General features: G+C 40.4%; 1 protein-coding gene across 1 annotated transcript in view; it reads right to left on the reverse strand.

The window, feature by feature from the left end:
• Nucleotides 1-256: 256 nt before the first annotated feature.
• The window catches only part of NT5DC1 (5'-nucleotidase domain containing 1), a 156,151-nt gene continuing 129,449 nt past the window's right edge, over nucleotides 257-26,958 (reverse strand). The window contains exons 9-12 of the mRNA XM_086632133.1: nucleotides 21,466-21,584; nucleotides 20,468-20,626; nucleotides 14,188-14,356; nucleotides 257-375 (exon numbers count right to left, since the gene is read on the reverse strand). Of these exons, the coding sequence (XP_086488259.1) occupies nucleotides 257-375; nucleotides 14,188-14,356; nucleotides 20,468-20,626; nucleotides 21,466-21,584 (566 nt within the window). The remainder of the gene's footprint in view (nucleotides 376-14,187; nucleotides 14,357-20,467; nucleotides 20,627-21,465; nucleotides 21,585-26,958) is intronic.

A 26,958-nucleotide genomic window follows, 5' to 3' on the forward strand; every position in this document is an offset into this window, starting at 1 on the left:
GAAGGCTTTGGGCAGTGCATGGAAAAAGCTGAAAGCACTTTGTGAAAGGTAGTAGTGGTCAGAAGATCCAGAGAGAAGGACGCATTGCTCACCTGTTCTGGCTGGACTAGAGAAACAAGTAAACACAAGTCTACACAGGAGTCTGCTTTAATCCATCATTCTATTTTATGAAGCATCACACAGCATTTTCACCAATTAGCATTTGATAGCAGTTTAAGTAAGGGCCACAGGGTCATTTAAGGAAAAAGCCGACAACCTATTTCATAGTCACTGACTCCTCATTTGGCAGCAGTACTCGTGGAGGGCTTGGGTAGTACCCAGCAGTTGCTGAGCTATTTGAGGAAAATCGTGTAAATCTATAATCCAGTGGTAAATCTGAAAGACAGAAACATATCACATGTGATTAGCAACACAGCCCATATCACATAAAAAATAAGCCTGTGGTGAACAGCAGTTCTTCTTAAGGCCTTGAGCTGTTTGCTCACCAGCATTAGAACTCAATCAGATTGTGTCATTACATATTTATTTGACATCTTCAGCTGTCCAAGGGATTGACTTTCAGAGTTTACTCAACTGCAGTAAAAGATATTCAGTTCCTTGATGGCTGAAACAATGCTACTCATAAAAAATGATTTAACTAATGCTTAAAAACTAAACAAAAATCTTCACTGAGCCTAGATGGAATTTTCCCACTAGAACACTTTCAAGTTAATTTTTCAATTTGTCACCTTCGTCTTTTATCTCAGCGATCTACTCGTAAGAGGGCTATGTTCAAAACAAAGAAGTCCATTTCTTTTTTTTTTCATGGCTATTACAGCGAGACTCCCCAAAGGCACCCGCTCTTAGACCTTCTTGCAGCCCAGTGTTAACAACATTATTTTGTACCAAACATTCTTAGAAATCTGCACTTGTAACTTGGCGTACTCATCGCTTCCAGTCTGTAAAGAACACTGAATGCATTAAAATAGTTCTGAACAGTCAAAGCTTTCTTTTCCATAGTTTTTTAAAAAAGTCTTTACTGCCAGTAGTGACCCGCCCACCCTCACAGCCAGAAAACTGATACTTCCCATGCTCACCTCGTATTCAAAGTTCAAGAAACCAAATTAAAAAAATACACAAATAAAACTTCATTCAAGAAACAATTAACCTTCCAATAAATGAGAAAAAAAAACAATAAAAAAGGGTTAGCTCCTTCCCAAGTTGTCTGTTTAGAACCAAAGCAAAACATAAAAACTATTACTCAGCTTATCTAAACAGTAAGCTATTAATGACAACATATTTTTTTTTGCAATTTGGAGTAAATTTGGGGTGATGATCTCCTGTCATTTTATGCTACTTTTTTTTTTTTTTTTTTTTTAGTTCAGCAGCTTTTGTGAAACAGAAAACCACCATCTGAACAGTTTTGGCACAAACAACAGGAAGTTCAGGTCTGTCTCACAACTGATTCTCGGGCAGGGACCAGGACCGCATCCAGGTCCACAGCTTTAAAACTATATTAAACATAACTAAAGAAAACAAATTAGCATTTTGATCCAGCTGAAAAATCAGATAGAGGCTGGAATACAGTTGGAATGGGAGGAGACTTGATTGGAAGTGGATTAAGCTTTATGGAGTGGGTTACTTCAGCTTGTCAAAGAAGTATATTTGCTTTTTTTGTCTGAGTCAGGGGAATCTCTGGAGCCCATTCTGAGCACGGCAGAACAGACAGATGTTTTTCTAGTCTGCAGAAAGCCCAATGGATTTACTGGTTGCTGAGTCCATTTATGACAGCTCTGTATAAAACAAAGGTTTCCAAAATAATAAATAATAATAAAAAAGAAACCAAATATTTCTGAATATCTTTATGAGCTGTAAAAATTAAATACCATACAGTTACTTTTATATAAAAGCTTTCACTAGCTTTTTAGTCTAGCAGCCTGGAGTCTCCCAAGAATTATTTAAATCAAAGTGTAGCACAAACAGGGCAGACTTGCTGCAACGTTGCTTATGCTGAAGAAAAGAACCAGTTGAATCAAAATGGTAATTTTGTTGGTATTTCCTGGTAAACTAGCTTTACAAGTCAGTTTAAACACCAAATGCATTCTATATACAATACACAAGACTCCAAAAGAGAATAATCACTTTTTTACGTATTCAAACCCCAATCTATCCATTCAAATATTGCTTTTGTCTGAGCAAGATGACTTTGGAAGATGACCAGAAGGTATCTGTATTTTAAAATATTGCCCAAGGCATCACTGAAAGTTACATGAAGCAGATACTATTCTTCATCTATGAAACAGATTTTATGTGCCACACAGGAAAAATCTTTGTGTATTTCCAGGTTTGTTTTCATCAATGATTTCATTTACTGTATCTGTTGCACCTGCTTTGCCCAGAATATGCAAATTTTTATATTATTGCTTGATTTCAGTGTGATGTATTTTTGAGAAAAATCTGGACTGATCCAGATAGGCATAGTTGGAATCTTAGTGGCTATAAATAAACATACAGTGAGGAAGAAGGGCAAGTATACAGGGAAAGAGAAATGATAATTTTATATTAAGGGAATGCAAAATTTATGAAAAAATGAAAATCCAGAAAATGTCACAGATGAAGTCTGTTCATTTAAACTAAGTTCATTTAAACGAAGTTCTTTAAAAACTTTTCAACTTAAAATAAATCGCAGTTGCTCTGAATTGCAAAAGTATCATGTGAATTGTACACCAAAGCTCAATCCAACTTCTTTTGATGTAAATGGCAATGGTATCACTAGCTCCAGCAATACTGGCTCATCAAGAAAGAGCAATGATATAGGTCTGGAGTCTGCCTCCTGGACATGGCAGCAATTCATTTCATATCTGGTCTTATTCCATATTATCACTGATGCCATAGAGAAGAACTAAGCAGCTCCGTTTCACTGAACTGAAGCGCTTGCACAGGCCACAGTTTGATGCGAAAGCATGCAAAAAATAAGATACGTATTTGATAATAAAGCCAGTCTCGGGAAAAAATAGTTGCTTATTTTCAAGTTGTTGGTTTTCCTAGTGTTTCTGCCAGTAAACTCCTTTGGGTTCTGCTACTGTGCATGCTCACAACTGCTGCTGCCGTGGCAGACCTTTGCATCTCAGCATCCACTTCTCACCTCACCCTGACGGAGTCATGAATTAGGCAGGGGGCAGATACTCAGTCCTCTCTGAGATATAATTTGACAGCAGTGCTCTAATCAGTCCTAACGTACACTGATGACGAATTCAGTACAAAACTCATCCAATATGGTCACTATCCTAAAACAAACCAAACAACAAACCCTGAGCAATCTGAACAGCTTGAGGCTGGAAGAATGAACCTGGGTCTACCCAACTGCTTGAGGACCACAATCCCAGAGTTTTTCCATCATAATTACGTAATTTCACCCTGGCTTATTTTGTTCCTAAAACAAACAGAATATTCACTTTTAGAGCCAAAGAACCCTACAAGTCAGACACAGAGGGTCTCAAGGTCTATGTCCCTTTCGAGATCTATGAAAATGTCAACTATTAGATGCATCCCCCTGAATTTCTGTCCCACTCCTTTCTTTGCTCCCACACCAGAGCCTGAGTGCGAGTCAGTGATGAAAACCAGTTTCCTTTGCAGTGACCATTCAGCGTTAGTAGCGTTTCCCAATGGCTTGGGCGGCCCTCACAGGTTATATGCCTTAGCCTGGACTCAGAAGCAGGACTCCTGCTCTGTCCTACCTCCCTTGCAAGACTCCAGCAGCCCTGGTGTAAATAAAACGGCAATGACGATGTTTGAACAGTAATCGCTGTCAGTTACTGTGTTCCAGTTGCTGTGTTTCGGTTATCCAGATCCAGGTATTAAGTGACATTAATTACAATGTTGTGCTCTGATGCTTATGTATACCCATATCCATGCATGCATTTAGGTGCGATGGATGAATTGGTTTCATAGTTATTAAGTTGACAACATCTCGGTGTCTCTGTGCTGTTCAGTTAGTGTAAGTAAACTAAATGAAAGCCACAAGTGTTTATCAGAAGAAAAATTAGAGTTCCAGCCACAGGGAAGGAAAAGGAAACCACAAGAAGAAGGGAAAACGTAATATTCTTGATGAGTGATCAGGAAAATATTTGAGTAACTGAATGGAAGACAATTATAATCTAATCCAGACACAGGCCTGCTTGATAAACTCAATACTCACATCTAATCCTTTTTGGAGATTTCCTCGAACAAACCAATACATTAAACAAATATAATCTTAACTAAGCTCTTTAGATGGAAGGCATTTTTTTTTCAATTAATAGCACAGTCCAAGACTGCAACGTATTTCTCCCAAAATACACAGCAGAAACGTCAGGAATAATTTTGCAGTATTGACCAACGAAAGCAATGCCAACATTTTTTCATCATGACACCACAGCAGCATCCCAGCGACGAGTGAGAAGCCCTACAGAAAGCAGAACTTCCCTCTCTTCTCTGAGGTCTGCTCCCTGCCAGTACGCAGGGCTGGAGCCAGGCGCTGCAGAAACCTCCTTGTAAACAGCAGGGTTGTGTTGGTAAGTGCATCCAAACATATCCTCCTGATTATCACCAAGGAGAAGGCAAAGGGAGGAAAACTAAAACCTCATTAGTGATACTCAGGTTTTAACTTTTGAAAAAGCTTTGAACTGCGTAATTGCGGTGAATCTCTGAAAACACGCCCTGAGCTCTGTCTTACGGCTCAGCATCCAGGTGGCACAGCTATAGGGGCAGATTGTCAGCCAGTATCAATTCTTCTGCTTGTACAGGAATTCCAGTAACTTACACTGGCTTAGAAGCTTTGCCATAAACCTTTCCTTGTATTTCAAAGTTACTGCTGAAGAAAAAGGAAAATATTAATTTCTTAATGGTAACAATTTCTAACAATAATTTCTTAACAGTGGAGTAAGCACGACTGCTGCTGGGGAGCTCACTAGTTTGGCTGTGCTGTCAAGTGATCTACTCTGTGACTTGCCAATCTACAGATAAACAGTACCAGGTGTCGTTTTTTTGAAATACTAACGTTTTTATCTCCTGACTCATTTCTATTTTATAACAATCAAAGCAACACTTGCAGCAACAGCTCAGAACGCAAAGGAGTGTAGTAGTGGCAAAAAGAAAAAAACCCCAAGGTCACAAGAAGACTTATCTGATAACAGTTATTTTTTAGCAAAACTTCTAAGGCTGATTTTCCTAAACAGGAGGTCAGATGTTTGTTATACTAAACCAAAGCTCTCAAAATACTGAAGTCAGCATGAGGAAAGTGTTCCTTCTCTCAGCTACATGAAAGTCATTGGTGCTGTCTGTGCACTCTGCGACTCGAAAGTCAGAGAGGAGGAGGAGGTGGAGGGAAGGTATCTACATGCGATCATATGGGAATACAATAGTATACCCTTCAGTATAGGTATGCTCTATAGAATGAAATACCTAAAACGTCTGAGTTTGGATGTAGCTGGTGATATAAGCCAGTGCAGTTTATTCCTAGGCATTCAAGAATAAAGGAATAAAAATGAAAACTGGCCTCAGTGAAAGCGTAGGTTTGCTGCTTTAATTGCACCTACGTAAGAGCTTTTGCCAACACAGGTGTATCAGTCAGAGACCACGCCTGTGGCTCTGCCAGCAGACATCTGTAGCATGAGCTTGGCCTGAGGAAGAGCTTCCCTGTTGCTGGGGTGTTTTACTGGTTACTCTCCTGCTGTATGTAACATAGAAGAGGGTGGCAGTGGAGAAAATCCAAGTGGCAAAAGGCGGGGAATGTGGAGCAGCAGCCTCGCTGTCAGAATTTTGCAGAGGAAAGAGTGCCTGGGGGATGGAAAGACCATCCCATCATGGCTGTTGCAATTGCCTGTGGCGTGCAGTTTCACCGCTATGATCCTAGGAGTAACAATTCACATTACTTTAGGTCTACCCTATGGCCAAGGGACTGCTGTCCCCAGCTTGAACACAACAGCTGTGCACTAGGCATGCACTAAACCCGCATCTGGGCCTGATCGATCTGCATTGAAGGAAAGCCTTAGAAATTCCTTTGCTGTTTTGTATTTATAGGAGCAAACTCATTATTTGTACTCGAAGGAAATTTGTCTCATTTTTCTTTTAGTTTAAATGGTGATTTTTGGAGATCCTTTGAGGAAATAGCCCTGTGTCAAGGCCCTTTGTTTGATCTGGAAACGATAACAAGGAAATATCATGCTATAATAATTTTAAATATTTAAATAAAGACTTAATCTAAAAAAATCCTAAAAGAACGCCAAGATCCTGCTAGCAGGTGTTAGTCTTTCAGGGATCTGTTAATTAATTTCTATGTGAATGACTCGTCCTGGATCTAAGAGGGGTGGGAAGGGCTTCTGAGGTAAATTGCAGAAGTTCTAGCCTGAAAATAAGCAATTGTTTGAGATGACAGGCATTTCTGATGGATTAAGAAAAAGAAGTAAGTTGCATTTTGAGACTATGAAGGAGCTATACTAAGATAAATGCAGTGACGATACGCCCCTTTACTTTCATTTTGAGGTAAACTCACCCAGATGAGACCTACTCTCCAAACTTGGGTTAATGTTGTCACGTTCCCCCCTCTTGTAAAACAAATGTTTTCTTTCCCTTTCCCTATTTTTCCTTCTGGATGGGTGACAAACATTGCTTACCATAGGGTAAAATGCCACACACAGACACACATTAAGCTTTTTAAGCAGTGGAGACAAAGTCTACATTGTTTTTTGTCTGTGTGTTACCATCTTAATCCAGAGGGAATATGTTAGGCACGAATCCAGAGTACATAACCACAGAAGCAACACTTCCTTGTACATGTGAGGTTGCAGGTTATGTAAAATTCCAACCTGGTCAAAGAAATATTTCCAATACCTGATGACTTACCTATTTTCACTGCTTTTCACACTCAAAAATTATCAAGACTTTGTATTACCACCAGTGTTTTTAAAGAAGCAATCTAAACTCGCCCATAAGTCTCCGATCTAGTCAAAACCCAATTATAGCTTTAATTACAGCCTGCAAATGAAATTATGCTGCCTGAGTTGAAGGATAACTTTAAAGCAGAAATGACTGAGTGGTTCTCCCTTTCTTAATGAGTTGCTCATGAGTTCTCCCTTTAATCTTTTAGAGGTGGCTGTACTTTGACAGAGCAGAATAACGATGGCAGGAACATTTCTGTCAGTTATTGGCTAGGAAGTAATCTTTTGGGTTCTGCATGATTTGACACGGCCTTCAGGGCACAAGTCAATACACCTTTCTGGAGGAGGAAGGAAAGGCTGAACAAATGGCAATACATTGAAAGTTGTCCTTTCTATGTTGAAAATTACTACTAAGTAGTCAAATCCTTCGTGAAAGTTTAGGTCTCAGACCCTTTGGGAAATAACTGCTCCTGAAGACTATTTACAAGCTAGTTCTGATTTATTTAATAATAAATTTGTTATGGTTGAAATGCAGTTTATTGTTGGTTTCAGTTGTATTTTGCAGCTGAAAGTATAACTTCATTATTTTGGCCAAAGTGCAAGGTCCTACACATGGGTCTAGGTGATCCCAAGCACAAGTACAGGCTGGGTGGAGAATGGATTGAGAGCAGCCCTGAGGAAAAGGACTTGGGGGTGTTGGTTGATAAGAAGCTCAACATGAGCTGGCAATGTGCACTGGCAGCCCAGAAAGCCAACCGTATCCTGAGTGGCAGCAAAAGAAGTGTGGCCAGCAGGTCAAGGAGGGGATTCTGCCCCTCTACTCTACTCTCATGAGACCCCACCTGCAGTACTGTATTCAGCTCTGGAGTCCCCAGCACAAGAAGGACATGGAGCTGCTGGAGCAAGTCCAGAGGAGGGCCACGAAGATGATCAGAGGGCTGGAGCACCCCTCCTATGAAGATAGGCTGAGAGAGTTGGGGTTGTTCAGCCTGGAGAAGAGAAGGCTCTGGCGTGATCTTATAGCAGCCTTCCAGAACCTGAAGGAGGCCTACAAGAAAGCTGGAGAGGAGCTTTTTACAAGGATGTGTAGTGAAAGGACAAGGGGCAATGGCTTTAAACTGAAAGAGGATAGATTTCAATTAGATCTAAGGAAGAAATTCTTCCCTCTGAGGGTGGTGAGGCACTGGAACAGGTTGCCCAGAGAAGTTGTGGCTGCTTCATCCCTGGAAGTGTTCAAGGCCACGTTGGATGAGGCTTTGAGCAACCTGGTGTAGTGGAGGGTTTCCCTGCCCATGGCAGGGCCTTGGACCTAGATGATCTTTAACGTACTTTCCAATCCACACCATTCTATGATTCTATGGTATCTATCTGTCTGTCCTGTTGAGTATGTTTTTCTCTCTTGAATTAAGAACACTGAAACTAGTTTCCTGGAACAGATGAATCAGATTTACATTATCTGATGCTTTTCAGTTTACATATAGGGCAAGATGCTGTTAATACATTCAGAACATGTATGATTTCTCCAGTTAATTATATTTGCTACTTGTTTTTTTCACTTGAGTCAAAACTTCAGAACCAAAAAACCTCAGAAATGTTGCTGTCATATAGGTATACCAAATTTTTTAAAAGACACTTCTTGTACAAAAAGTTTCATTATAAAAATGACCTCTTCGGCCTTCTAGTAGCAATTAGTATTTATTGCAGCTAAGCCTTGAAGTAGTTTAAATCCTCAGGGCAGTCTTTAGCTGATACTGTATAGATACATTTTTACACTGAAGCTGGTAAGTAAAATCACGGTTTTAAGGTAAGGCACTAAATACAAAAGGTTACTGCTAATCAAGTAATACATATGGATAGTCCTACATGTTTAAGGAAATTACATGCTATTACTTCATTATTTGACTTAGAGTACATAATTATCACTCTAGTTACAGGAAAGACTAATTTAATTTTAATAAGAGCTGGATTTGACTTTAAATGATGTAATGTCAATGAGAAACCATATAACTAATGAGCTGGAACACCTCTGCTATGAAGACGGGCTGAGAGAGTTGGGGCTGTTCAGCCTGGAGAAGAGAAGGCTCCGGGGTGATCTTATTGCAGCCTTCCAGTACTTAAAGGGGGCCTACAGGAAAGCTGGAGAGGGACTTTTTCCAAGGGCGTGTAGTGATAGGACAAGGGACTATGGATTTAAACTGAAAGAGGGCAGATTTAGATTAGACATAAGGAAGAAATTTTTCACTCAGAGGGTGGTGAGGTACTGGAACAGGTTGCCCAGAGAAGCTGTGGATGCCCCATCCCTGGCAGTGTTCAAGGCCAGGTTGGATGAGGCTTTGGGCAACCTGGTGTAGTGGAGGGTTTCCCTGCCCATGGCAGGGGGGTTGGAACTAGATGGTCTTTGAGGTCCCTTCCAACCCAAACCATTCTACGATTCTATGATTCTATAATGCATTCAAATACCGGGGATTTTTTGTTTCACTTCAGCAATAATTACGAGTTATATTTTTCAGGATATGTAAGAGAGTATATTGCTACATGCTTAGTGAAATTCATGACTTCCATGGCAATATTTGATTCTTCAAAGGCCTTCACCTTTAAAGTACATGTTGAAGAAAGAGCTCGAGGTATGCAATTTGTAGTTGATTTGTGACAGGCCGACCTGTGTATCTGTGACCCGTGCATTGCCAGTTCTGGTGCCCCAGCCACAGCTGCCTTGGCTTTCCATTGTGCAAATAATTTGCAACTCTAAGCAGAAACATGAACTTCTTTGTCATGGTTCACTGGCAATTTTACCATTAAATTTATATAGCAAGCAGGCTGATGACTCAGACTCCCGCAGAAAGTGGCAGGGTACAGACCTGTAGGGTCTTTAAAGAGACAGCTTTGGCAAACCATAACAGATTTTCCTCTTGTACTAGCTAACTGAAATCACAATAAGGCATGAAGAAAAAAATATGCACCCATATGGGCAAAGCATGATAAGATTTCATATAGCATGCAAGATTTAAAAAAAACGCATTATCTGCATGCATGACACAAGCTTGCTTATCAAATCTCCAAAGTGTGAAATGAGCTCTGTCTCCACAAAACATTTACATTTGCACTAATTCTTCCCTGAAATGCAACTCTCTTGAGCTGCAACACCGCTTAGTCTCGTGTTCTTACTTGCAGTAACTTTTAATCCTATGACAAACCTCACCATTGAGAGACATGTTCAGGTGATTAGGTTAACAGTCCTGAAATTAAAAAAAAGTTTTTCTTGGGTCCTCCTTTTTAGGATTTAGGGCCCTCTTTTTTAATCTTTCATTTGAAACAAAACAAACTTACCAAAATTCCCTCATGATCTCTTAAACTCCATTGTTACTTATCATGGAATTTTTTGGAGTGGGACTTTTATAAAAAATACCAGTCATGATCAGAATCAAAGGAAAAGCATTAGCCTGAAATATGCATATTATTTTGGGGATCAAAGAATTGTTAATCAAATATCAATCTAAAATGGTAGCACTGGCTAGTTATTTTAGTTATTTTAATTTATTTATCAAAAACTCAATTAGTAAATAAAATGTTATTAATATTTTATAGTCTTTGTAAATAAGAGAGATCTTCTGAAGTTATTGTTGGAATACCTATGCGATGCAGGACATTTAATTATTTACATGGATATCTGGAAATTTGATCAAAAGGCCACAGAGTAGCAGTCACCTGCTCCTTGAAGGTGAAGTTCAGGTTACGCAGGTGTGATAGATAAGGGAACCTGCCCCTACTTGGCTCATACCAAACTTCCTGAAATGGAGGAGGATGTATTAGAAACTGTGGTTTATGCAAAACGCCATTTTTCAGACGGACTCCTACACCTTTTAATTTCGATGTGTGAGCTCAAATGTAACATTCCCACGGTAATGGATCCTGATCTGGAAAATTTGGCTTCTGATATCACTGTGCTTGAAAATGGTCAAAAACTGTAAGGGAGCTGTAAATAAGGTGAGATTCAATAGCAGAAAAGTGAAGAAACAGATGGATTTGTGAATGAGGCACAGGCATAGAATAGGAGTAGAGGTGTTGGCTTCTACTATTTTATTAATCACATATTATCAATATAATCACGAGTTCATCAGCTTCTTAATACTTGAGAAAAATCTCTCTACTTACTGAAAGTGGGTAAGGAGAATTAGCTCAAAAAAGATCTATGAAATGTTTAGAAAACTTGCAACTTATCTTTTCTCAACATTACAAATATATAACCATAACGCTGCTCTTCAGTTAAACTTTTTTCACTGTCGTCTTAATGTCAAGGTGGTAACGTCTTAAATGAATAGTGTTAATTGATCTTTATCTGATTTCGTCTACAAACTCAGGAAAGTACACAGAAGGTATTATAGAAGATCCTTTCTGTCCTCCGGGCAATTTTAATGATAAATCCTTCTTCATGCACAAGGAAAATGCCAGTTCCTCTTCAGGAACTGCCAGGGGAGTTTAGATGACAAGCTGCGACACAGCAATCTGCAATCCCACTAATACCTTCCTTGCCAGAGGTGGGATTAGCGTTCAGAATTTATCATGCATCTTTGAATGCAAACTCCTTTTGAGTGAGATACTGAATTTTCAACAAAAGATGAGGACAGAAATGTATTAGCACAGAAAGCTCATGAAGAATGGATTGGATTATTTTTTTCACTGCGCTGTCATATTACTAATTTCACATACAATTTGTGTATCTGCTCTATTATTTTATCCTTTCAATGGCCAAAAACTGCAACAGCAGCATTCCCCGTGAAACCCTTTTCCTGCAATGCTCTTTGGTAAGCATTAGATTGTTCCCTTTAGTTACATGTACAAGTTCTTCAGGTGAAACTGTAAGAAGGCATCTGCAACAAACTTAAAACTCAGTGATGAAAAAAGAGAACTGTTGAAGTTGCTTCTACTCCAACTTCTAAATCCAGATCTACAGCTTATTTTTAGTATTTTTTTAACATATTTCCTCCATTGTAAAATAATGGAAAGAGCCTTGAAGGGTTTTATTACCCAAAATGAATTTCTGATAACTCTCTCAAAAGAATTTTTAAACGAATTTTGGTGAAAACTGAGTTCTTTTTGTAAAACACCACTAGCATTGAATAACATTGAATAACTTTTGGAAAAATCTTTTTCAATGAAAAATGTGTCTTGAGGAGCAAACCAAGCTGTTCTTTATGCACAGATATATGTTGCATCCAAGCAACGAGAATCGATTTTAAAGTTAGCATAGCAGCAATTGTCTGCCTTCCACCAAACATTTTAGCAGATTGCAAACTGTTGGGATATTTACTCGTGGGTGGCACTTCCTATTGCTCACACAGACGTACAAAGGGCAGGTCAGATATTGCTAATAGTGAAGCCCTCATGAGCCCACATCTCACAGGAGGCTGCAGCACACCCCGGTGAGGTGGCAGCTCCTTCGGCTGGGTCAGGTCGAGCCGGGTGCTGCCGGGGCCATGTCAGCCGGTGGCCAGGAGCTGGGCTCGTACAGTCAGCGTGCTGGCAGCCTGGCTGCGTGTTTGTGTTCAGGGGACCTTGAGGAAAGGCCTGCATTTCTGCAGCTTGGCAGTGGAAAGTCGTCTACTGCTAATTAAAGCAGACGAATAGAAAAGGAAAAGCTGTAGCGCATCAAACTCACACAACCCGTTTGAATCTCTTCTTTTCCCAAATAGCTGCAGCTAAGCTATGACTTACAACTGCAGCCAAACACTTCAGGACTTGGCAAAGCCGGGGCTCTCACAGCTTGCTGTGACAGGAGTCAGGCAAGGTATTCCAGAGGAGTCAGGAATTCCTCAACGTCCATAATAATGAACATCTGCTCTTCTGCACAAACAAACAAGAAATACCTCTCTCTGAAAGAAACCAGGGATGTTCCCGTACCTTCAGCTTTCAGGCGCACAGCTGTAAGCTAAAAACGTTATTTCTCCCCTGTCCCTCAGCTCTGGGGTATAAGTTTCCCAGGCACTGGCCCTTGCCCCAGCACTGGTCCTACGCAGCAAGGGACGGCACACAGCATCCCTCCTGATGGAGGAACATGCTTTGCCGGGGCTCCACCGCTGCTGACAGGCAGCTATAGCGCTCCCGAATTTAAACAGAGATGCCTTTCTGGTTCTCATCCCTTCATCTGCAGCTGGAAGTCTGGTGGCACGTTCGCGGTCTGAAGCCTTTGCCAGCCCTGCAGACTGGGCTGTGGCTGGGGGGAGCTGGCTGGCAGGCAGCTTCATAGAGTGTGACTGACTGACGGGTTTCCTCCAGGCTAAGGAATGACTCTGGGAAAGGTATCAGAATGGAGTTTTACAGAAGTTACTTCTCTCTCGGCAATTTCCCTTGGCATATTTGGGCTTTGCACCTTTAGGCTGAAGTACAGACTGCAACACATTAAATACCAGAAGCATAAAAAGATTGTGGCACCACATGAGTTTTCTGTTTCGAGATATCCTTACAATGTACGTACATATGAGGAATATGGTTGCAAAGAACAGGTCTATCACGTGTTTTGGTGTAGAAATAACTGCTGGGCAAATCTGAAATGCTCTCTCGGAACAACTTTTTATTCCTTGGTCTTATGCATGAAGTAGGCAACAGATGCTGAACAGAGGGGTTAATAAACTGAATACTTGCTGTGTTCTTCTTACAGATACGCATCTCATTCATTTAATAATTTGCTTATTCCATTAGATATGGTGTATTGATAAAGTTCAGTAAGGCAAAATGATAGATTGAGGATAGATAGAGGGTCTTCACCATCATTCTGTAATCAACTAAGATGTAATGCAGTTGCAAAGTTATTGCAATATTACTGCTACAACTATTGCTACAAAGTATCCAAAATAATATATGGTCCCTCTGGCGACAGACATTAGTAGAAATCAGAAGATCAGCCAGAATTGCACCTTTGATGCAGGCTTGATGTAAGAAGGTAGAAAGCCTAAGCCGGTTTCTCAATTAGGTGAATTTTTGGAGAACAAGACGTTGCTTGGAATGGCCTTATTTCCAGTCTGTTAAATGTTGCATCCTATTTCTAACATAAGATAAATTAAACATCTAATATTTGCAGAGACAAGCAAAAAACTGGTGTATCAGACAATTATTAAAAGCACAAACATCAAAGTAATTAATAGCCACTAGCATTAACTGTTGTGTGAAATGGACGGAGTATTTCTGAAAATATTTTGGATACATGTAATCTCAAAAACACATCTACAGCATTACAAAGTTACTATGAATACTACACGTTCATTAGGGGAAAAAAAAAAAAAGCCATCTTCCTTACCTGCTATTGCTTCAAGACTAGGGATTGCAATAGTGCTGTAAGTGCTAATACATTTACAGGACCACGTGCGAACTAAGGTTTCCTCTGCATCTTCCAGGCCTGGCAATCTGTCCACGAAGAAAGAGCCCCACTGCTTAGATACAAAGTAAGGAGCTTTGAGCTGATCTTCCTGAAAGAAAAATAAATGAATACATAATCTTAAAAAAAATTTAAAATCTTTCTCTATCCAACCACAAGCATTCATTTAACGAACTCTAGTGTGTGGTTTTTTTTTTTTTATTTTCTTGGAAAACTGTACTGTATCTCAGGAGCAATGTGACTATAAAATATTATAAAGAAAAACAATAACAATCTTCCTCCCCTAGGTCCCCAAGCTCCTGTTTATGCAATTTATGGGTTTCCTAGGACGTAAAAAGTTGGCTTTAAATATTTTTCCCTTTAAAAATCTCCTGTTTTCCCTGTTCTCCTGGTTTTGATAGCATGAATAGCCTGCTGCCTTTCTCTGCTGGAGAAGCTGGATAGCTGTGGTACAGATCATAACCCAGCCAGGACCTCTTCCTAGTGCTGGATGGAGTAACTGCGAGGAATGCGTCATGCCACCTGTGTTGTGCTATCTGTTTCTGAGCTGAGGAATGAGTGAGAACAGGGCCACAGGATCCATGGAGAGCCATTCAGTTGCTTAGCAAATTGTGAAAATTTATTTTTTTTCATGTATATTTTCAGACAACAACATGTAGACTCATTATGTTTTAAAGAAAGCATTTGAGCAGCATTGGGAAAACGGATTTTTTTAGCAGTTCATCTTGAAACCTGCTATATATTGCCATGAGCAACCAGAAAAAGCTCCAGGAGGCCTCTACAGAAAGACAAAAAAACGGAAAACAAAACTGTGAACTACACTACAGAAAATCTGTTAAAGTCATTTGTATGCAAAGTAACTTTTCAGACCAGCATAGCATAGAAGAAGATATCCTAGCATGTGCCTCCAGATTTGTGAACTTTTGTACTTTATTTTCCATTTAACCCTTTTCTTAATAGTCTTGGGAGTCTGCTGGAATAATTTGTGTTTATGGTAGAGGTCTGTGGCTTTTGATCACACGAAAGATGTTGATCCAGCTGAACGGACCATGTCAGTTAACACAGAGCCATGCTTTTTGTGATTCTGCGTAATAGGTTTTCCTCTGAGCTTAGCTGGGGCTGGCAGGAAGTATTGATTTGGACAAATACAGATATTGGTTTCTGCCTTCTCATGTAAATAGGTTGGAAAAACCCCCTATAACTTTTGTTTCAAAACAAGCAGTTAACTTAAGATCTGGGCTCCTTTGTGGCTTTTTTTTTTTTTGCCTCTCAGACGGGGATAGCATCTTACATTTTTTTTTTCCCCAAATCTTATCTTTTCATGCAAATCCCAGGACTTTACATCAGTTATAACTAAATGTAGATGCTATGTTGATTTAAAATCCATTTGCCAGCTGGATGACACATGCAGAAAACTATTAAGGCCCTTACGGCTGTTCAGGTGATTAATCAAAACAACTACCCCAGTACTGGCCCACATAAGCATTTGCACAAAAGATAGGACCTTGTTTATTGACAAGAGAAAAAAATCTGAGGCTTCTGCTTTGTGAAATGTATGATTGGTTCAATGGCAATTAAAATCGCAATCTGAGGAAATTAATGGATTTTTTCAGAGGTGTTATTCTCAGAGTGGGAATTTCTTCCTATTAAGGAGGAGGGAGTTACATTTTGGATTTACAGCCCAAGCCCTTAGTAAAACCAAATCCATTTTGACATGAGAGTTGTCATTGAGTCAGCTGGTAGGGAACTCCCGTCATTTTGCTACTGGCTTATCTCCACATGACAGGGGTGGTTTGGGAGGCTAAATCTTGATCTCAAATCTGAAAAGAGCTGTCAAAACTTTGCCCACATCCTTAGGAACCATCAGACATTGCTCCCCCTGCCATCCCTAACTGATGCATAGAAGATGTCCATATCTCATGCACAGCACACACAACCTGCAATGAACAACAGACCACGTACCATGAATCTGTACATCTGTGAAATGAGGCAAAAGTCCCCAGTTAACACCACTACTCCTCACACGCCTGGAGGCACACATTCAACAAGAAGGCTGAGGAGCTCTGGAAGGTGCACCAGCCACTCTTGTAGTCCCCAGAGATGAGGTTTGCTCTCACAGCAGGACAGTAGATCCTAGGCAGTGCTGAGCCATCCCTCTTTCTTACGCAAAACCCCCTGGCATGTGGTTTTGCTCTTAAGCATATTGGTCAGACAGTAGCAGGTCAGACGTTGATTGTGTCAGTTGAAGGTACAAAGCCTCAAAGACTACGTCTAGACTTCAGAGAAGCCTTCCCCAAGTCCCAAAGCTTTGCTAAGTTAAACCACCTGGAATACTCACTATCACCTTTGCTTTATTAACTGCAGACAAATAGGGCCTGTTAACAGAGCAGACAGAATCTGTTAATAGGACCCTTGGGTAAGACTGATTTGTCAGCTTACAAATGACCTTTCTAAAATACAGATAGGCAAGGAACTGAGCTCTGAAGTTTTTCTACATTTGGTAAAGTGATAAAAGAAAGAATGATGTAAAGGGGACAGGAGTGAAAAATCAAGCTGTTAGTACTTTTTAAAGGCATTATTTAGATGGAGATTTGCCATCTATGCCACTGTCTTTGTACCGAGTGCAGAGCACTAGGGTTACTTTATTGCATCCAACACGATGGATGGTCCTGATGGCTATATGCTTTGTGCCAAGGTAATAACACCATCACCGACTTTTCTTAGTGCCAGAAAGCACAACGCTTAAAATACAGTTTTGTTGGTATAACAGCAAGTATTTGAGTTGCTTCCACCAGCACAGCTGTGCTGGTCACAACAACCAGATGTCCCTGAATTACACACCCATGCTGGATGTGCAAATGGGTAAACCTGCCACCGGTCTAACTTTTGCACAGAACCTGCCCCCGACAAGCCATGTGCAAATAGAAAACATTTCACCCATGATCATTGTTCCCGAACTATAACATGTATCACTATAAGCAGACTGTAAAATAAAATGCATTTGACTTCAGAATATCGCTTTAAGGATATTGCTTTAACTCACCAGGCTTCACAACAGCCCATCAGGTTGTTCCTGAAAGTACTGTTAGATTTGTGCTGAAGATAAAGGAGAATAAAGAGACAAACAGAGCCAAAAGGAACAGAGTAATTAGTCTTGTCTATGGTCACAGCAAGGGAGGCCTGGAAATTCGGAGGGGGTTTAAGAGCTCTGACTCTCCCTAGACAACCAGCCCCTAGGCAATACTGTAAAAATTAGTTTTTCCTTCTAACTGAAAAAATATCATCTATATCTGCCAATAAATTCTTCTATTTCTGCTCCATTCATTTCTACAGCCCAAAGTTTTTACAGACTAACTAGCTCCTCTGTAATTGTTTCCCTCGAAATCCTGAGATAAATTCCAGCTTTTCTTCGAGTTTTCGTTGATGGAATTGATCACGTATTTAAAGAACAGAAGGCAAAAACAAAGCCTCCAGCCAAGCAAACAAACCTCCAGATGTGGGGGGAATCTTGTTTCAACACAATGCTTGGTATTTTTTTTCCCCCTGCATGCTGCAATTCACTTAGGAGCCGAGTAACTGCATGGGTAGTTTTCAGTTTGCCATTCTCTTGCTCATTTGGTTGTGACTCACATACATACTTGAAAGAACTGCAGTTGTTACTGTAATTTCACAGTTCTGCATTTCTGGCTTTTATCATGCATTTAATAGAAGGGAAAAGACAAAAACTGCTAATGAAAATGGAAATTATTAGCCTCCCAGTTTGTGTGTGAAGAGCTCGCTTTCTTCCTTTCTCTCTGTTAGAGATGAAATACCAGTCAAACCACTGAAAACAGGTTTTTGTAGTTTCTTTCTAAAAGATGCTATTGCAAATTAGAAGTAATACTTTATTTCTTTAATATTTTCTAAAGACTGATAGAAGGGAAGATTGCATCTTGTATTAAAGTCACTCTGCACACACAGCATGGCATGGAAAATCTGCAACAGTAGTGTATTATTTTTATTGCCAATGAATGAGAAGGCTGATGAACAAGACTAAATCTAGTTTGTTAGTGCCTAATCTTCTGAGAATACCTGACTTTGTTCAATCCTTTGAGTTGGCTTTTCTCTCCTCTTAACCAAAGAGTTAATGGGAGAAGTTGATTAGGGGAATGAAAATAAAACCGTCATAGGCGGGTAAATGGAGTCCCTTTGAACTAGTCCTGTTAAGTTAGTGGTGTCCAGTCAACTGCAGAGATATGGATGTGACCCGTTGTTCAGACTCCAGTGAGCAGCGTGGTAATGAAATAACACCACTGACCTGCCATGGCCCCCCTGGTTCAGGTTCCTTTAATCAACACGATTCATTTCTCCCTTGCTGCTTGCTGTCACTGGCAGCGGATGTAAACTGAACAGGGGTTGTGCGTGGCAGGGGTGGTGTCTCCCCAAGATACTGCAGTCTCTTATCAGGAATACTACAGTGTTAGTGAAATGTCAAGTACCTGTCTAAAAGTCTCAATTTCTTGCTTGATAACTGCAGCGATAGAGAAGATGGATCCTGTGAGCAGTCGACCAGAGGTATTCCAACATGGGAAAACCAAATCATCATCAAGAGCTTAAAAACACATCATGCAGTAACTGTTTCTTTGTACTTCCCGGAAAATAAACATGTTCTGTCTGTCTGTTTAAATATGTCTGCTTCAAAGGCATTTATTGAGCATGCTTAAGAAACCATGGTTGAATAAAAAAACCCCAAACCTTACAGAGATGTAAGTTCTATGCAGCAATGAAGTAGAATTTCCAGTCAGAGAATGAATACATTTATGGAGGAGAATGAGGGTTTTTTAAACATAATTAATCAATTAAATCAAATTATATTAACCTATGTAGCACTACTACTCTCTCTTCCTTTTTTCCCTCCCTTTCTTACTGAGAAACACATTTTTCTTGATAGGAGTCTTGAGTTTATCTGTCTTAATTTTTGTTTTACTACAACCCAGGGAAAAGCCTAAACATTCATGATTACATTTCCTTATTTCAGTGACTGAAAGGTCCTTGCCTGAACTTAGTTTAGAAATCAGGATAGTGAGGGGAAAATATTAGATATGTCTATTAAAAAAGTAGAGAAATAGATGTCACATCTATATTGTTTTAGTCACATTGAAATCATCCTTTTCTCCACAAAAAAAGGGGCTTTTAAAACACTGCTTAGTCAGATTAAAAATAGCTCTAGTATAAAAGCACCTCACAAAAATCTTCCTAACAGTAAGTTACCTTTTTAATCACAAAGAATAATTATTTAAAAAAAAAAATTGCTTTTCAAAGCAAAGTGCAAAAAGAATAGAGATATCTATGCAATTAGAAGAAAATTACCTAGTTATTTAGGAACATAACAAAAGAAGAAACACTCCAACTGGAGAGTGAAGCTGCGCTGTAGTTCCTACATAGGAAATGCTGGAGGTACAATGCTGCTGCGTTGGCCATCCGAGCACCGTTCCCTGTCTACTTTGTTCTTCAGCAGTGGAGAGAAGGATAAACCATAGTAACCTTCCAACTTCTGTGGGAGAATTAAAGTGTGGCAGTTGTGCTAGGGCCTTGCTTTCCAGCTGCAATCAACCCCAAAATCCCGTTATTTATCTGAGGTAACTATCAGTAGTCTGCACTGGACCAGACTTCAAAACAACCCCTCTTATCTGAGCGCAGCTGTCACCACAATAAACAATCTACGAAGGAAGCAGCAAATTAAAAGTTCTTTGTATGTTAAGGAAAGCACATGCAAACTGTATTTCACAGAGAGAGAAAGAGAGCTTTAAAACAACCTAAGAAAAATTCCTCTGTGTTTACAGTTGGCCACGACACGCACAGAAACATCATGAGCTCAGCAGAGTTCAGGTGCTGGACTTGTGATAAGCGGCCATGAAATTTCTCCTTGTAGGATGCAGAGCAGGTTCTTATTACTGAAGAGAAGACCATGTTTTTTTGTTAAGGGACTGCACATACAGCTGTTTTTCTGAGGTCTGCGATTTCGCTCCGGGTAGAGCCTCCATGTCACCTGAGCAATGACGAGCTGGGACAGCATGGCACCTCCTGGAGTGCCAAGGAGATGTCTGCAAGGGATGCTGGTGCCGATGGTAAGAGAAGCAGGCTCATTCTCAGTGCAGGTGGCACGAGGCTTTTTGGAACTTACTCTCTTCTGTCCCAGGAAATATCTTCAAGTAACCCTTACCTCATATTTTCCTTTCTTCTCCAAGGGCTCAGATTCGGCCTCCTCAGGCACCGTAACTTTGTCCCCTAGAAGCTCCTCTAAGATGAAGACGGTTTCCCAGTTGCTATAGTGATGTGCAGGGAAAATATCTGAGTGCATGCTGTCACCAAAATAAACAACCTACGAGGGAAGCAGCAAATTAAAAGTTCATTGTATATGAGGAAAACACAAGCAAGCTGTATTTCACAGAGAGAAAAAGAGCTTTAAAACAACCTAATAAAAATTCCTTCGTGTTTACAGTTGGCCATGACACACACAGATCTTATTAATGTCACAGTTTGGGGTTTTATCTTCAACCAGCTCTGTAAGGAAAAGGCTGGCCCCACACACCCTCCTCACTCTTACCCCCCAGGGGTATTGCATGGGGACGCCTGCCTGGGACCAGCATGCAGGACGCCGCTGAGATTTTTGACTGACAGAAATAGACTGCCAGGAAGCAGTGGAAAAGACTACCCAGAAAATACACTAAACAACGGGAATGAAGTTTGGACAACTTGGAAACAAGGGACAACACAGAGCATCTCTCGGTGACTCAGAACTCTTCTGTGCCCAGGGGGTAGTTTACCTACTAGGGAAAATGTGATCCCACCATCTTCAGTGGCATTTTCTCCCATCCAGACTTGTGATTAAAATAACACTGATGCCACTTTTTAAATCTATTTGATCTGTTTCCTCAGGGAAATTGTTTATTTCCTGATTACAATCTGATACTCCCCAAAGTTGCTGAAATGCACGACCATGCATACAGAAGAAAACATCTCAAAAGTTCAAATATTCTACCAATAAGCTGACTAATATGCGGCTTCCAGTTCTGGACTGCAGTCAGACAACAGCAAGCATAACCAGAACAAAAAAAAATTGTGACCAATCACATCAATAATTTTACTGAAAGCTTGTCTGGTGAATTTTAGAGTGAAACAGGGTATTTTCAGAAAGATTTACTCTCACTCATAACATACCTTAGGATCCAACTTGCCTGTCATCTTCTTCAGTAGTTCATAAAGCTGGATAGCATTACCTTGGGAATACCAGCCAGGCTTGTCCAGTGATAGCAGAGCCTCCTGCTCCTCATCATTCTCTGAAACCACCAAGCAAAATCATCTGCTGTTAGTGAGAGCAGCCCATGCTCCTGTTTTTGTGAGATGTGTGAGAAGCTGCCTGTGCACAGCTTGGACACCACAGTCTATTTTGACATCAAACCAGCTCCAGTGTCTGGCTCAAGTCCTGGTACTGACTGTGGGTTCAGCCAAGATGTTTGGTAGCTGGGAGCAGGTAGACATTTGTGAGAAAAGAAGCAGCTGGGCCTTGTCTGCAAGGGCTACAGAAGAGCTGAGGAGTCAAAGTCACAGGCTTTGCCTCCCAACACTGCAGCAGTGAAGGCAGGAAACCATACGGGCCAGACTGATGGAGGAGCTGCTACAGATCTAAGGTGAAATCATGAGATAGGACAGACTGTAAGAGACAGCATGTACCTTTCCCCACAGATAAATTACCTACTGCTTTTAAACACTGACATACACCCAGCAAAACAGACTGAGGTAGCTCTTACGGGGATTTGCCAGCCTTAGATCAGTAAAAATAATGAGCAGTTCCAGTTATCATCCAGTTTTGAAGAAATGATGAGCAGTCAATATTGCTGCTGGTGGTGTAATCCACATTGGCATTACGGCAAATGTCTACACTGGCAGCTGTCAGTGAATCGGAAAAATCAGTAGAAGCTGAAACTCCTCCGTCATCCTCCAACTGTGCCACAGGCTTTGTTTCTAGCTGATCCCAAAGCAGCTGGATCTGTCCTGGTGTCCATGTAACCTTATTGCTCATTCAGATCCACGTGCTACTGCCAGATGAACTCCTTTTAGCTTCTTGCTAGAGCCAAAATACTAGTGAACCGGTAAACTAGAATTTCATCAGAAATATTAATATTAATGTCTTCTGTCTATTGAAGTGGTTAAACAAAAGGGTGATTTTGTTACTCAGTCTCAGTCAAACGTGTCTTATTTTTTATGCTAGAGACAGAGGGGTTAGAAGCCAATACAGTACTTTGTTCAGATGTCTGAAGTTTTTCAAAGTACTTAAAATCTGTTAGGAAGAAGACTAAGACAGAGCAAACTTTGTTTGGTTAGAGACTGCTGAAAGCTGCAATGCAAACATTGGAAAACAGTGAAATGACAAGGCAGCTTTATGTTTAAGAGCACTGAAGATGTACATGATGCAATGCATTGGTCCTTGAAAGAAATAAAAAAAGAAGCAAAAGAGGGAAATAGGTATGTGGAGTGAGGCAGCAAGTCTTTCTTTAATATTATGGATCTGAGAATTTGAATAAACACAGGATTTATTCTCAGACAAAATGATGCTATATTAAGGGTGTTTTATAAAGTAGGAAAAAAAGAGGAAATTCAAAGTTGACAGTAACAATTCACTTAGAACTTGTGTGGAAATTTCTTTTCCTTTGTTCTTCTTCAGAAACCTAATGATAATAAAAAAAAATCTTAGTTTCCTGACTTTTAAGATACTTTTGGCCAAACAACTTTGATCAAACAGAACTTGTCAAACTTCAGCAATTTTGTTTTATTTTCCTTGTATTTTTAGACATATTTGTAAGGCTGGCTGAACAAGTAGACACAATCTTCCAACAGTATGCATACAGAAAAAGAAACTTATGAAAACAACTCTTTTGAGCCGCTATCAAAAGTTTCTTGAAATTCGCGAAGGTTTGTGTAGCTATCCTTGTCTCTCCATTCCATCAGGAAAATCATAGAGAAAAATGGAGCTATTATGAGAAAGATTTTCAGAATAACAACACTGCATTTGCAAATAGGAGCCCTATGTATTACAGCAGCACCAGAAGGCTAGACAATGAGCAAGACCTTGCTTTGCTACTTCTATGGAAAGGCATGACGGGCATCCCTGACTGAAAAAAATTCACTCTAATTACAAGGTAGACAATCTCTCACTCTCTGAGATCTATTACTGTCACCCCTAGCAATGGGATTCATCTCACTTAACTCGATGCCTCCGGAATTCAGGCTTCTAATTTACAGTTGCAATCTGAACTAGTTGGCCAGGATATCTTAGTAGGCAAAAAAGAGTGCAAGAAGCACTTTCTAGAGGTGTCAGCTCTGGAGAAGGAAAGGATTTAATTAAGCTACGAACTTTGCTTTTAGGCAGTGAAATGAAGGGAAATTTCAAAGCCTAGTTTCCTCCTTTATGCTTGGAGGCAGCAAACAGCATTGAGATGTCTAATTCATCATGGGCACACCTTGATTTTGGAGGGAGCTTCAGAAATCTGAGCAATTATGAAAAGTCCTTTATAATATTTGAGTCGTAGTGTTACAGGAATAATGACTCTGAACTGGCAAACCTTGCCTTGAACCATCTCATATGGCTGCTTGTGCTCACACATCTAGAGGTGACTGTGTCAATTTTCTTTCTGTAATCTGAAGTGAAATGAGAATGGTTTCTAATCCACTTACACTTTCCCTGGGGCAAAATATAGTCAAGAAAATTATTCTTCAGCACCAGCTCTTAAGGCCTCTTGTAGTAGTTCTGCCATGTAGAAATTTATATGCAACAACTTAAAAATCCATTAATAACATCATTGGCTCTGGCCTTGTATCATATCCTTCAGTTAGCAGCTACATGAAAAGAAGTAGTGCTAAAGAAATCTGCAAATTTCCTGCAAAAATGCTGCATAAATGTGATCATGATAGTTCCTAATATATTTTAGATATTCCAATCTTAACATTGGCTACACTCAGACAAGAGGAAAACTGCTGCTGACTTTCCTTCCACTTTGCTGTTATTGATTCGTAAAAGTTCATTCAAAGGTCAGAAATGCTATAAATATTCCTTCAGCAGAAGTAACACATATATAGGCAAGGATGCTAATCCTTCAGGTATTATAAGCTGGGAAGAAAAGGAGATGTCCTGACAATTTCAAACAGACTGGATAACCAAAAAGAATTTCTCAGATGATTTAGATGGAGTGACTTTCTTCCTTCTGAAGTCTAATATATCACTGGATTCCTGGCTGTAGACAGAAAACGTGCCACAACAAGAAATGTAAAGGCAGCAAGCAAGTAAAATTAAAATAATTAAACCCAGAAAATTGTTCTGTTAAAACACTCACCCAAACCTCAACAGTGTTTCAGAGCAGTTTTCCTGAGGGGAAGTTACTGTTCCTTTTTAAAAACAACAAAAGCTTGACTCATGCTGGGGCAATATTAATATTGCTGGAATGGCAATTTGCATATTATTGTGTCTAACAGCTTAGGAAATGTTTTCTAAATCATAGAACCATAGAATGGTTGAGGTTGGAAGGGACCTTAAAGATCATCTAGTTCCAACCCACCTGCCATGGGCAGGGACACCTTCCACTAGACCAGGCTGCTCAAAGCCTCATCCAACCTGGCCTTGAACACTTCCAGGGATGGGGAATGTACTCCCGTCACCATTAGCAGGTATAGTTTTTCAGATAAAACAATTCAGTAACAAGACTCAATATCCTTTTTCTTGTGAGTTTTCTTGCTGCCTTTAATGTGCGTTGCAAGTTTACAACATGGGCTGAGGAACATCTGGTATCATTCTGAATGAATATGCAAAAAGTAATCAGTGAATCTTATTCCCATCTAAATGACAACGGATAGTAATTTACTTTGGCAAAGCGTTGCTCCTTGGGAAAGACCCTGCACACATTTGCTTACTGCTGTCTGCTTTGCAATCCATTTAGAGGTTATACCTGCCGAGATGGAAACCTGAACACGTGTGGTGCTAAGGTTGTGTCCACACTGCTTTGAGCCCAGAGTCTGAACCTGGAGCTCTGTCTGAACCTGGCTGGTGTTTACACTATTAAACCCCAGCCCACGGGATGGTGCTCTCTTCTCTCTGGGAAGCCTGAAGTTAAGCGAAAAACTAAGAGGTGAGGACGAATTTATGCTTCAACAGTTATTCACCTGTACTCAGCCACACCTACACCGAGGTTAACTTTCATCAGCTTACCACCCTTGAGGCCACCACCCTGTGTTGGGTGCCCTACGGCGAGTGTTGGTTACGAGCTGGGGCAAGGACCCGCAAGTGACTCACTGGAGAGCTGGAGGAAACCTCACACCTACCTGACCAGGCAGAGATGGGAGTAGGAAACCAAGTTCTTGTGCCTGGAGGCCATGCCAGCTGAAGATGTGCTAGGTTTAACTGCAGCGAGTGTACAGCTCCCTGCAACCCCTTCTTCTGCCTTCCTGTCTTTCTCCTGACAGCCTTTTTCTTGTTTCCATACAAATCTGGTTAGACCAGCTATTAGGGTTACTGGTATGTTTTGTTCCTTTGAACGAAAACATGTGAGTCTGTCGCTGCTTCCGCCTGTACCTGCTCCGGCCCCTTCCCACCCACAGGCAGCTCTCGCGGCTCTCACCGCACGGCACGGATGGGCGTACGTGTTCAGCGCACGGACACCTTCGTTACCACCTCAGGGGGCTACTGCAAAACAAGTGCGTTTCGTGATCCGCAACTATCGTACTATACTCCTCGCTGCAATTTAAAATAATGTCCTTTCGGGCCCTGAGGACATCACTACAAAAGCTGGGTTGTGTTCCAGCCCAGCTTGCAAGCACAGTCTGATTCTAGATGGCATTTTGAGTTCACTTAAGACACACAGAATCTCTTTCCTAGAAGGGGACTTGGGGCAGGAAAGCACATCACTTTATGTTGCTAAAAACATAGAATCACAGAATCATAGAATGGTTTGGGTTGGAAGGGACCTCAAAAGATCATCTAGTTCCAACCCCCCTGCCATGGGCAGGGAAACCTTCCACTACACCAGGTTGCCCAAAGCCTCATCCAACCTGGCCTTGAACACTTCCAGGGATGAGACATAAACTATTTCATAATAATTCATAAGTGCTACTTATCCAATTACTAACAATTCCTTTTCTCATGATGGACTTCTGCTCTTTTGCTCATTTATAAGGCCTGATAAGAACAAAGTACAACAGTGTATTCTCAAATTGTCCTGGGCCTATAAGAACCACAAACTCCTTAGAGAAAAGAAATCAATTTAAAAAAAAAAGTTTTACATTTTTAGTTTTACTAAAACCTTTTTAGTTTTTACAATTTGCCTTACTGCTTCATTGTGCCAAGCAGCAGGCTATGTAGTGACAACACTTTTACTTGTTTGTAAGAAAATCCATATTTCCTTTAGAGAAGTCAGCAAGTACGTTTCTTCAGGAAGTTTTGATTACTGTGTTACAGCAACTGAAAATAATAGCTCACTTCAGATTTAGTAATTTGTTTTCAAATCTGTCGAAGTATTGACTTTATACCTTCCCAGCAACAGTCTGGCTAATGAATAGTGTTTCTGTTTAAAACAATGATATGATGAAATACAAGCAAGGCCGTTTTTCCTTGGAAAATGATTCATCTGCAATTCATTTTTAAATGTAGTTCATGTGCAGATTTGG

The sequence above is a fragment of the Tauraco erythrolophus genome, chromosome 2 (assembly GCF_009769465.1).
Source record: "Tauraco erythrolophus isolate bTauEry1 chromosome 2, bTauEry1.pri, whole genome shotgun sequence".
Lineage (NCBI taxonomy): Eukaryota > Metazoa > Chordata > Aves > Musophagiformes > Musophagidae > Tauraco > Tauraco erythrolophus.